The 12,112-nt window shown below is 53.5% G+C and overlaps 1 protein-coding gene across 1 annotated transcript; it reads right to left on the reverse strand.

Moving 5' to 3' along the window:
* Positions 1-4,234: 4,234 nt before the first annotated feature.
* On the reverse strand, positions 4,235-11,800 carry NCL (nucleolin). Its single transcript, XM_084267136.1, has 15 exons — positions 11,618-11,800; positions 10,712-10,819; positions 9,842-10,130; positions 9,369-9,518; positions 8,838-9,020; positions 8,545-8,628; positions 8,173-8,308; positions 7,668-7,804; positions 7,112-7,238; positions 6,776-6,909; positions 6,286-6,427; positions 6,042-6,193; positions 5,506-5,632; positions 4,917-5,137; positions 4,235-4,727 (listed from the first exon to the last, which is right to left on the reverse strand). Exons 1-15 carry the CDS (start codon positions 11,633-11,635, stop codon positions 4,636-4,638), a joined length of 2,100 nt encoding a protein of 699 aa, XP_084123262.1. The 5' UTR covers positions 11,636-11,800; the 3' UTR covers positions 4,235-4,635.
* Positions 11,801-12,112: the final 312 nt, after the last annotated feature.

The following is a 12,112-nucleotide window of genomic DNA, read 5'->3' on the forward strand; positions in this document are numbered from 1 at the left end:
CTCAGACTCTCTGGAGAGCTGGGACTGGAGGGGCTGGGACAACTGATCCCTGCTCGGGGATAAGGTGAGCCTCTGCCAGTGGCACACAAGTCCTTTGGGGGCATCTCCCTCTGGGGCAATGAGGGCAGAGACACTGGGCTCACGGGCAGGGTTTGCCATGGTGTTTGTTTCTGTACTGTAACGTGGTTCACTTATCTCCAGCTGGGTTGGGGGTTGCTGAAAGAAAGAAGAGAGAGAGAAAAAAAAAAAAACAACAAAAAACCCCAAACAAACAAAAAAAACCAAACCCAAAACCCAACAGATCTGGCACAAAATTGAGAGAGAGAGAAAAGGGCAGAGGGCTTTGTGCTCTGCTTTAGGTACCACCTCCACTGAAGCATGATGAATGGTGAGATGGGGGGGAGGGAGGGCTTTTTGGAGATATTCAGGGTATCCAGGGAAGCCACTCCAAGGGAGCTGAGTGGCTTACAAGTGCATACCTCTCCCTCTCCCCCTGCCCCTCACCCCACCCCTACTCAAAAGACAAGTTGTTATCTCAGCTTTCTCTGCCATGCAAAGTTTTAATGACTTTGACCCTGTGTGCATTGGATTCACCCCTGCCCAAATTCTCTCTGTCCCCACTATGCAGCTGAGGCCAGACCTCACCACCCCCAAGCCCCCTTTAGGGTTTCAGCCAGGAGGTCGGGGGGAATTGGGGTCTTTGTCCCTAGCAGATGGTCCCAGATGTTGGTGGCTCCCTGCACCAGCCCGGCCTGCACTTGCCTCCCTGGCCCAGCTGCTGGCCTCACTGTGCGTGCACTCAGAGGAATGCACCCAGCCAAAATTCCTCAGGGATTTGTTCCTCCTGGCAGGAAAGGGAAGGGACGAGGCAGGTTGCCCTTGCCCACGGCCAAGGAAGTGGCAGAGAAACCCAGTCAGCCGTGGCTGGAGAGGCACAGGGGTTTATCACCCTGGGACCCCGGCTCAGCTGCAGGAGTCCCCAGGGCTTGGTGCAGGGCAACCCTCTCCTTGCAGCAGGACTGCCCAAGTGGGGTGCTCAGAGGGGGACATCAGCCCCTGAAGACCTATTTGGGGCGCAGCTGCAGTTTTGCAGCAAAACTGATGCTCTAGGGCAGGTGGGAGAGCGCTAGTTCTGCCCTGGCACATGGAGCAGGGTCCAAGGGGCCAAGGTGAAGAAGGGCTGGTGTTCTGCACGGATGCTGTTCCTCCCATGGTTGCTGCAGTGTTTATTCTACAGGATGAGGCCAAGGAGCGCGACAGGGAGGGGTATCACGAGACATGGCCCTTCTTTATTTGGGCTGAAAGGGTCACCCCATGAGCTGTCTAGGGGAGCCCCCAAGCCAGCTGCCGTGATGGAAACCCCCCTACACAAGAGAGACGGGGTGAAGGATGCTCTGTAGCCACTGACTGCAGCGACAGGTGTGTGCAGAGCCTGTGCCAGCAGGTGTGCCCGCTCTCCAGCACAGGCTCTGGCCCCACACATGTCCACAAGCTCAGGGCAGGGCATGCACACCCAGATGTCCCTGTGCACAGGTGGACATGCACAGCCATGGCCCCACGTGAAACACAGGCACATGTGCGCTCGCTCTCTCTCTCTCTCTCCCCCTCTCTGGTGCCAGACATTGAAAGGAAAGAATTTTGACTACCTCAAGGGTCCCCCTGTGCAGTGCCTTCTTTTTTTTTTTTCTTTTTTTTCCTTTTTTTTCCTTGTCTTAACGTGCTTTGGAAGCAGGCCCGTTTCACCTACACCTGTATGTTCCCCAGGTTAGAAAACAAACAAAAAAGGGACATAAACAAGCCAAAAAAAAGAAAAAAAAAAAGGTACCCTCCCACCAAGCCATATGCCACTTCTCAGCAGATTCCCTCATCTGCTCAGACAAGCTGTACATCTGAAGGGGTGGAAGAGAAAGAGCCTGCTGCTGCCCTGGGCTTGGCCCTTGGTACGAGGGCTGGCAGCGGTACTGTGAAATTCGGTTTGCGATGCACTCGGCGGCACCGCGGCCCCGACATTTTCGCTGCCCGCTGGGCTGAGCAGCGCACACCACTCCTCCGCTTTCCTGTCCAACCCAAGCCAGTTGGCTTCCAAATCAACACCTCCATGGTTTCTGTCAGGTACAGTCCCTCGGCTGTTCGTTTATCCTACGCACAGGGCACAGCTCTCGCTCTCCGTAGCAGTAAGGCCTGCGGCGAGCCAGGGCTGCCTGTAGACATCTCTGTTGCTCCGTGCCTGGCGGGACCTGTACAGAGAAACCCTGTAGATTTGGTGAATGTTCTTATTTCTAAATAAACTTTAAAAGATGAAGGAGAAGAAGAAGAAAAAAAAAAAACCAAACCAAAAATTCCCAAGGCCTCACTTCATGTCATTGCCAGCGGGTTTCTGCTGCTGCCCCAGCCCAGTGAATTTGGAACAGCCTAAGCAGGGGCTGCAGAGGGTAAAGCCAAAGCTTGGGGGCAGTTTGGAGCTGTGGCTGCCCTGCTCCGGCTGGCATGGCTTCCTTCCCCAGCCTGGATGGGTGTTTAACCAGGGCCAGCAGCTATTTGCTCTCTTCCATGCACTCCTGTGTGTCAAACCCAGCTGACTTTCAGATGGTCCTGGCACCCTGGGACTGGTTGGGAAGAACTGCCTTGGCAGTTCTGGAAATGACAGAACTGTAGGAGCTGGAAGGGACCTCCAGAGGTCACTGGGTGCAACCCCCTGCCAAAGCAGGTTCCCTGGGACAGAATGTACCAGTTCTGTTAAACACTCTGTCCGCCCCCCGCCCCGCTGAAGGGGTTCTCCACCTCGCTGGCCCTGTCGCCTCTCCCCGGCAGGTCCATACACCCTGCCTTCCCCCAGCCCAAGCGCCGGCCCCGTGTGACACAGCCGGGCCACAGCGCAGTGGCAGCGGGGTACACACAGCAGTGGCCGCAAAGCGGAGCGAGCTGCAGCTGCAGGGACAAACCCCACCAGGGCGGAAGAGCAAAGCAACGCAGGAGCCCACGGGTCTCGCCCCTGTGTCCAGGCGCTGCGGGCTCCGTTTCCAGGGCCAGCACCTGGCTCAGCAGCTTGACGCGGTGCTGGGGAGCGGAGGCCAGTCATCAGGACCAGCCGCCCACATCCCATGTACCGGGGCGGCTTCCCTGCGGAAGGGAGCCCCTTCCCTCTCTGGCCTGACCCAGCGCTCACTGCTCCCCAGGGGCCGCGGGGCTCGTGCTCTCGGGGCGCAGTGGGGCCGGGACGCGGCCGCGGGACGATGCTCCGGGCTGCCGCCGCCCCGCCCCGAGGAGCCGGCGGAGCGGGCGGGTGCTGCCCCCTGGCGGCCGGTCCCGCCGCCGCCACCCTCCGACCATTTGCCGCCGGGGCTCGGGCGCGGCTCTAAAATGGCTGATGGCCGGGGCTGGGGGTCAGACTCTGCTCGGGGCTCCGGCAGCACCCCGGCCGTACAGCAGCGGCAGGAAGCCGGCGCCGGGCGGTAGGAGCAGAGAAAGGGCCCTCAGGACGGGCGGGGCTGTAAGGGGGAGCTGAGAAGGGCACAGCGGGGGCACAGGCCGGAAGGAGGGGGAGCCTCTGCACCCCCCCCCCCCCCCGCCCGCCCAAGGTCACTGCGTGGTGGCAGAAGCTGGCTGGCCCAGGACACTTGAGCCCAGAGGTGCGGGTGCCAGCACTGCCCTCCCTGCACCCCGAGAGCAGCAGCCCCGCCGCTTTCCAGAGCCAGGTGCTGCAGTCACTCAAGGGCAGCGCTGGGCCTGACTGCAGGATGCCAGCTGCTAACTCCAGCCAGGGCCTAGGGCAGGACTCGGTGCCTCCATTCCCTCCTCAGGCAAGGCAGGGAGCAGTTACTGCCCCACGAAGGGCAACAGCCTTGCTCCAGTGCACAGGAGGGCTGTGAACACCAGCTGGAGTGAAGGACAAGAGGCAGGGCCTGGATGGGGGAGGATCACGCTACAGGCCCTTAGTACAAAGCAATTTACTCTTTTTTTTTTTAAAAAAAAAGTACAAAAGCAGTTCACTAGCATGCAACATCACGTACACCTCCAGTCAGAAATGTAGGGTGTAGAGCCACGGTGCTTACCTCAGCCATCACCTTCCTCTCCCCTCCTCCCTCCTGCACCACACACATACAGGTGCACAGTGCTGGGAGAGGATGTGGGCTACAGCTGAAGGACAGGAGGTGCTGCAAGTGACTGTAAGAGAAGGCTCAAGGCACCATCTCTCATGCCCCTACTTCACTGAGCAGCACAGAAGTAACACGAACCAGTTTAGGTCCTTTAATCTGTCCAAGACAGGGTGCTGAAGCACAAATGATAAAACATTCTGCATTTTTACAGCAAAAATGCTACAGAAGTTTATAGGAAAAAAAAAAATTTTGTACATGGGTAAAACATTATAAATTCAAGACAACTCACAGACAAGGGGTAAAACCCACATCTATCGCTCGTGTTTTAAAAAGTTCATTTGAATAGGCAAGCAGTCAAAACAGCTTGCTCTCTTCTCTTCCTTGAAATGAAAACTCTTGTCTTCCAAGTGGCTCACAGTGCTGCTTCGCATCTTGGAATGTCCTCCGAAGGCTCCGACAAGATAAAAGGAGAATAAAAACCCCCGGAGTCCTTTCAGATAGTCTCAGAGAGCAGGAGAAGGGAAAGGGAAGGGGAAGTTTATTCAAACTTTATCTTCTTTCCTTGCGGCTTGTGATCTCCACCGCCGCCGCCGCCTCCTCCTCTGCCCCCTCTGAAGCCACCTCCTCTACCTACAGAAAGAAAATCAGGTCAAGAAGCAGTTACAGGTATCCCTGCCCAGATACCACACTGCTGCCCTTCCAAACCCATCCCGATTCACTCAAGCACTCCATGGTGGCATGACACCATAATCCCAAGAATGGCTTGGGGTTAATTTTTGATTACCCTCCCTTAGAACAGCAGCATTTGCTCCATCTTACCTCCAAATCCTCTGCCACCACCTCTGCCACCAAATCCACCACCTCTTCCTCCTCGGCCTCCTCCTCTGCCACCACGACCACCAAATCCGCCGCCACGTTGAAATTCGCCCTTTGGCTTGGCAAAATCGAGGATCACTTTGTTGCCATCTATCTCTCCATCCTCCATGGCTTCTTTAGCTGCTTTGGCATCTTCCGGGGAGCTGAAGTCCACAAACCCAAAGCTAGGAAACAGAACAAGAGAAGACAAACTGAGGAAGCTGTGGCACCACCTACAGGCAATTGATAGCAATCCCTGGGGAAACAACACCTCCTCTGGGGCAGCCAGAGGGATGGGGACCGTGCTACTTGTACACCAGCAGTGGCTGATCGCAACGGGTGGGGAGCCGCTGTGAGCTGGCCAGCACTGGCAGTTAATGTTCTTCTCGTGCGAATCCATAGGCTGCCACGGGTTTGCTGGCAGGAAGGAGCTCATTGAGAAGGGAGTGTGTGCTGCCCTCTCCTAGCATCACAACACAACACCCTGCACTGCATCATCTGCTGGAGTGAGGCTTGTAGCAACTGAACTAACACCAGGCAAGGTTTAACGTACCCTTTAGATGATCCTGTGTCTCTGTCTGTGACTATTCTGGCACTTACAGAGCCTTCAAATGACTCTCTTAGCGTCTCCTCTGTGGTGTCCTCAGAGAGGCCTCTGACAAACAATGTTTTGCTTTGCTCTGTGGGAAGAGAATACATTCAGAGATTGGCACATCTGAGCAACGCAGCTCAACTTCACATCCAGCTTGTGTCACAGGCTCCTCCAACAGCTCACAGGGCTGAACTAACAGCTTCAGAGCCTCAACAAGAGCTTGAACACTTTCGGGGCTGCAGTTTCTCAAAATAGATGCTTGCATCTTAATAGGGGGACTAACTGGAGAGTCACTGCTGGATCAGAACTTGACTATCTAGAGGACTTAAGCAATAGTTTCATCAGCTTTTCAGATAATCAGTCATCATATCCAGCACACACACCATCAGTGTTCTACTCCACAGGCAGGCTTTTCCCCAAAAACAGCCCTAAGCTTGCACAAACAGTACACGCTCCTGCCACCGCTGTCAAGATCAAACATGGAACACATCACTTACGATTAAATCCTCCCCTTGCATTCATGTTCCCTTTCTGCCATCCTGGTGAACTGAATTCCAGCCTGATCGCTCTGCCTTCAATCTCTGTGTTGTTACAGGAATTCAGGGCCTCTTTGGCATCCTCAGCTGTGGGAAACTCTACAAACGCGTACCTGTTCGGAGAGGAAGACTTCAGTCAGCCTGGGAGCACAAGGGATCTGTGGAGCTAAGCCATTCAGGAGCCAGGAGAGGGGGCACAACATACCCTTTAGGCCTGCCCTGGTTGGTCTGTGGCATTTTGATGGAAGAAGCTTTCTTGAACAGTTCTTGGAGAGTCTCTTCTGAAGCAGCGTAGGAGAGGTTGTTGACTATTAGGGTCTTGGACTCCTTCTCTCCTCCTCCTCCTCCTATGAAGAAAATTCAGTGCTGTGAGCACAAGTTTGGAGAAGAGCAGCTCTCTCTTCCTGTCAGCACAAAAAATTCTCACTAGGGTGAGAGTAGTTGGTGCTTCTTCCTCAACCCTGTGCCTCACACCTTCAGTAAGTGGACTAGTTGTGTGTGTCCCCTTGCCCAAAATATGCAGCAGACATGAAATGCACAGGAAGCAGAGCACAGGTTGGGCAAAAGGTCCCTTCCTGAGACCTCACAGTTTTCCTGTGGTGCCCCAAGTTGCTCTATCCCTAGCAAACCTCTGAAACAAGGAGATTTAAATAATAACTGTCATTGGCATGCACATTCTTGGTCTGGAAAAGTACCTTTCTGATAATCTTGATGGCTCTTCTCACCGGTGAAGTCAATGACCATGGCACGACCATCAATCTCTGTGCCCTGCTTCTCCTGCAGAGCTTTGTTTGCATCAGCTTCTGTTTTAAACTCAATATAGGCCATCCTACAGCACAGAAAAGAACATAAGCAAATTGCCTCCTTCCAGCAACAACTAAGCCCACAGGATGGGGGAAGAACACGGAAGGAAAGCATTCACTACATCTAATGTTGCAGGTCCTTAAGGCAGCTTAAGGGTACAGGAAGCTTCAAAATTTGCCAAGAGCCTGAGGGACAGCAAACATCCACCAGCCCTCTCAGCTACTCACCCTTTGCTGTTCCCATCCTTGTTCATGACTACCCGGATTTCTAGTGCGTTTTCAAACACCTCTCTCATCTCTTCTTCAGTTAAGCGGTAGGGCAGGTTCTTGACAAACAGTGTTCTGGCATCTCTCTCTGCAGAGAGAAAAAAAGTTAATTCCACATTACTGGCTAAAAGTCCCTTCTCATCTACACCACAAGTTCAGTGAGAACCAGTGAGATGATCCAGCAGAAAATAAACCAAAGTCAGCATTCACATTTTGAGAAGCTGAAAGAGCAACTATGGTGACAATTAAGAGAAGTACGATGGCAGCTTAATTAAAGGACATTGGTTTCAGAAAACAGGTCCTAAAGCTTCCCAAGGAGACTGTTTCTTGGGATCACGCTTCCAGATGTGCAGGTCTGAACATGCCTGCCCACATGTTAGATTTGAGAAACTGTTTTCGATTCATAACCCAAAACAGGGAGACCTGCCTCAAAAGAGCAGAACAGCAGCCACTGGCAATACAGCCATGACTCCAGGTCTCTCTAACATGCACAGGTATTCAGTGTTACAGGCCATACCTTTCTTGTTTTCTTTCATGGTTTCCCTGCTCTTTGCTTTTTCCAGTTTGACTTCCAAGCCCATTAACTTCTTCCCATTCAGTTGGAGAGCTTTATCCAGATCTTCAGCAGATGAAAAGTCTACGTAGCCAAACCGCCTGGAAGAAGAGCAGCCCTTTTACACTGATCAATCTCTAGCAGCAGAGAAACCCAGAACCAGACAGAGGGGCCCCAAGCCACACTGTTAATAAATGCTAACTGGCCCAAATAATGAAAATGACAGCAGAGAACAGCAGGTCTGTATGAGGCAGCAGCTCTCCCCCTTTAGGGAGAGGCTGTGTGAAAGAGCTGGGAGCCACACAAGTCGTATACCCTGATCAGTGCTGTGCCTCTTACCCAGGTTTCATACGCTATCAAGCAACCATCCCAGCGTCCTGAAGGCAGCCTATGTCAGCAGCTACACCTCTTTAAACAAGGTTACTGCAATTGGGAGTAACAAGCAGCAAAATGCCACTGATGAACTCACTTGGAGGCACCAATTCTGACATCTAAAACTTCCATGTTCTTCTTCCCAAAGAATTCTTTGATGCCAGTCCTCAGTTCTTCATAGTCCTTGTTGGGGACCAAATTTCCAACAAAGAGGGAGAAAGGTGAAGTGGGCCCTTTAAAAAAACAACAATAACTCAGGGTTTTTTGTTTAAGGTAATTGAAAGAACTGGAAGCCAGCCTCCAGACAGCTTTAGCACATCAGCTTCTGTTTAAATGTGACATCACACTTCAGTATTAAGTCCCTTAGAATCATCATTTGTGCTGGAAACCACCCCCACTCAGCATCCCTTTACATCACAGTCCAGTAACAGTCCCTCAAACAAGCATCCTTTGACAATCCCACACCTACCATCTGTTTTCTTTTTCTTGGCCTCTGGTGCACTTTTATTGGACATTTCTTTCTTCCTCTTCCCAGGTGCTTCCTTGACAGGTTCTGTGATAAGAGAACAGGAACACTGAAATAAGCACAATGCTAAGTTTCCTGTATGGGATCAATACACTAAGCTTCACAGGAGTCATGCACAAGGCCTTCTTGTGCCACTACAACTGTTCCTCAGCCCAAAAGACCACGATAGGACAGAATTTTTGTTCAGGCATCTTCCCTGTTAAGAGATTAATGGTCCCAAAACCATTTCAACTCACTTTCATCCTCACTTTCCTCCTCGGCATCCTCTTCATCTTCATCCTCTTCATCCTCATCTTCCTCGTCCTCCTCTTCATCCTCCTCATCTTCAGAGTCTGCCTTGGCTTTCACTGGTGCAGCCTTTGCTGCAGCAGGCTTCTTCACCTGAACGGGAGTTGTGTCCATGGCTTCATCCTCAGACTCTGAAACAAGCCGAGCGCAAGATTTCAGACATGTTCAGGACTAAACCCCATTTGAAATCAAGAAAAGCTTGTGAGGTACAGCAGTGTTTTTCATAGCTCTTTAAATTTTTAAGTTCTCAGGAAAGGAGTTTAATATATTAATAGTGTTTATAAGAAGTTTTACTGACAATAGGGGAAAAAACACCCACTTAGCCACTGCTGATGGACACCAGCAGCCAGTTGAAATCAGCAGGGCACTAACAGACATACACACACTCTGCATCACTCTCACAAGGTTACTCCCATCTAGCTCCCTCTAAGTGTTCTTAAAAAAAACAAAACAAAACAATAAAAACCCCTTTCACATACCATCATCATCTTCCTCATCGTCGTCCTCGTCATCATCCTCCTCCTCTTCAGATTCTTGTTTTGCTGGCACAACTGCAGGCTTTTTGGCTGGTACTGCTGCAGGCTTTTTGGCTGCAGGTTTCACAGGCATTGGTGGCTCCTCTTCCTCATCTGCACCAACAGTTCAACAAGTGTTTAGCCATGTCCCTTCAGCCTTCAACTTTACTAGTGAAGTACTTGGTTTCACAAGATTTTGCTAAAGTTTATAAAAGAACAATCAGGAAACTAGAAGATGCTTCACACACCGCATGTAATGCAGCTGCAAGACCAACTTGTGCTCCAAACATTACTGGTTCTCTACCTTTCCTTCCTCACCACCTTTTATCATCCTCTTAGAAGTATTAAGCCATGCCAGACTTCCAAGTCAGCAACTTGACTGGACAAGCTTTAGTCAACGTATGCAAGGATGAACGCCCATTTAAAAAGCAACTTACCAGAGTCTTCTTCGTCTTCCTCATCATCCTCATCTTCATCATCTTCCTCATCATCTTCATCTTCCTCCTCACTCTCTTCCTTCTTGGCGTTCTTTCCATTTTTTGCCCCTTTGGTTAGGACAGCAGCCTTTTTAGGTGATGGAGCAACAGCCTTTTTAGCTGGAGTAACCACAGCCTTCTTGGCAGGTGTGACTGCCTTTTTGGCAGGGGTAGCAGCCTTCTTTGCAGGGGTAGCAGCCTTCTTGGCTGGGGTAACTGCTGCTTTTTGTTGTTTCTTCTGAGGGACCACCTGAAATACACAGTAAGGTAAGAATCTTCTACTGGCCCTTTAAACTACTGTTACTTCAATGTCAAACAAATATATAATTGCTGCAATCTAAAGCATATTTCTGACAAGACTTACTTTCTGTTGAATCCCCTCAATTGCCTACTCTGTTGAATTAAAGCTCATTAACAGCTTTTTCATGCTTTTAACAGACTGCTTTTAGAACATTAGAGCATCTCTGAATTCCCTTGTCCTGAAGCAAGACCACTGCACTTTTTAGTAGCATTTTTAAGTCTTGCATATTATTTGATTGCCATAAATCACTTAGTGCTGAGCGATTAATGATCCTCTTGATCCTCAGCACTAGGAACAGCTTTAATATCCCACCAGAGTGGGTTCAAAGCCTGGAAATACAGACTTAACTATGTTAGGCTAGCTTTCCTCTCACTGCTTTTTATCTGAGAAATCCAGTTTATTCTTTAGCCACAATTAACCGACAGACACAAACTATTCATCAATATTGACTCTGTCACATACAACATGATACCCCCAACCCTCAGGACACTAACAACACGTGCACCATTTTGACTTTCTAGCCCAATCACCTCGTCTCCGCTGCTTTCCTCTAGCTCAGAGGACTCTTCTTCCTCGCTCTCCTCAACCTTTTTTGGGGGAGGGGCCATTTTTTTCTGTTTGACTTGATTCTTGGGAGTCTGAAACAAGAGAGGGAGCTGTTAGGCGGCGTTCCTTCCTCTGCCCGGGAGCGATCAGCACCTTTACGCTCCGCGGCGCCCCAGCTTCCCCGCTCGCACCAGCGGACAATTGTCCCAACCACGTGGCCGGCCCGCCCGCCCCCGCGGCGCCCAACGGGCCGGGGCAGCCCCTGCCGCGGGGCGAAAGGAGCGGGGAGGTGGGGGTGAAGGGAGGGCAGGGGCCGCTCGGGTGGGTGGGGGGAGTTCTCGGCCATCCCCGCATCCCGGCGGGGCTCTCCCGGGCCGGGCGGGGGGCGCCCGGCGCTCCCACGTGCTCGCTCTCTCACAGCACCACGTGGACGAACGGCGACGTAGCCCCGCCCCTCCCGGCGGCGCGCTCGCACGCGGCGCGCGCCGCGGTGCTCTCCCTCCCTCCCCCCCCCCCTCACCCCCCGCCGCCTCACACACACGGAGCGCGCGGCCATCCCCCCCACACCCCGTCCCGCTTCCACACACGCGGATCCCCTCAGCCCCCGGGACCCTGTGCGCGGCTACACGGAGGAGAGCGGGAAGGGGGGAATGGGGGTGGGGGGGCTTGAAACCGCTCCCACCGAGCGCGCAGCCCCTCCCCTCGCCGCCATCTTCACGGTGAGTGAGGGGAGGCCTGAGAACCACCGCGCGGCCTCGGCGGGCGGCGGCGGGAAAGCGCCCTGCAGCCCTCCCCTCGCTCCCACCCATCGCCATCCGCTCGCCCCGTCACAGCGGCGGCCGCTCGATTCCCGCCCGGCGGCGGAGCGCGGCCCCGCCTGGCGCCCTCACCTTGGTGATCTTCACCATGATGGCGGCGGTGCCTGGCGGCGCAGGGGCGGCGGCCGAGCTGTCTCAGGAAAGGCGCGGGCGCGTCTGGCGAGGCGGCGGCGAGGAACGGAGAAGGCCCCGGGCGGTCGGCGGGAGCGGCGGCAAAGCGCTGGCGACCCGGACCGGGGACTGAAACGAAAGAGCGAACGCAGGCCCCTTCCGCTCGCTTGCCTAGCCCTCCGCTAGGACACGCCCACTCCGCCCCCGCCTCGGCCAATCCCCGGGCGCGCAGCGCCGCCCGGCCAATCGCCGTCCCCGCCCCTCGAGCCTTTCCGCCAATCACCGGCGCTTTGCGATCGGCCAACGGGAAAGCGCGTTACAGCCGCGGGCGAGAGAGAGTCTGTGAGGTGGGGGGCGAGAGCGCTGGGGGGACGCACCGCCCGCCCGGGAGCAATTGACGTTAGCCAATGAGAGGGCGGCAGCTCGGCGCCTGCGCCCTGATTGGGCGGTGGAGCT

This window comes from Gallinula chloropus, assembly GCF_964237585.1.
Source record: "Gallinula chloropus genome assembly, chromosome: 8".
In the NCBI taxonomy this organism is placed as follows: Eukaryota; Metazoa; Chordata; class Aves; order Gruiformes; family Rallidae; genus Gallinula; species Gallinula chloropus.

Coding starts and splice junctions, on each gene's coding strand:
- NCL (XM_084267136.1), bottom strand. Junction 8,309..8,544: donor CAAGAAAAAGAAAACAGATG/GTAGGTGTGGGA, acceptor GTTTTTTTAAAG/GGCCCACTTCACCTTTCTCC. Junction 5,633..6,041: donor TGCAAGGGGAGGATTTAATC/GTAAGTGATGTG, acceptor CTCTTCCCACAG/AGCAAAGCAAAACATTGTTT.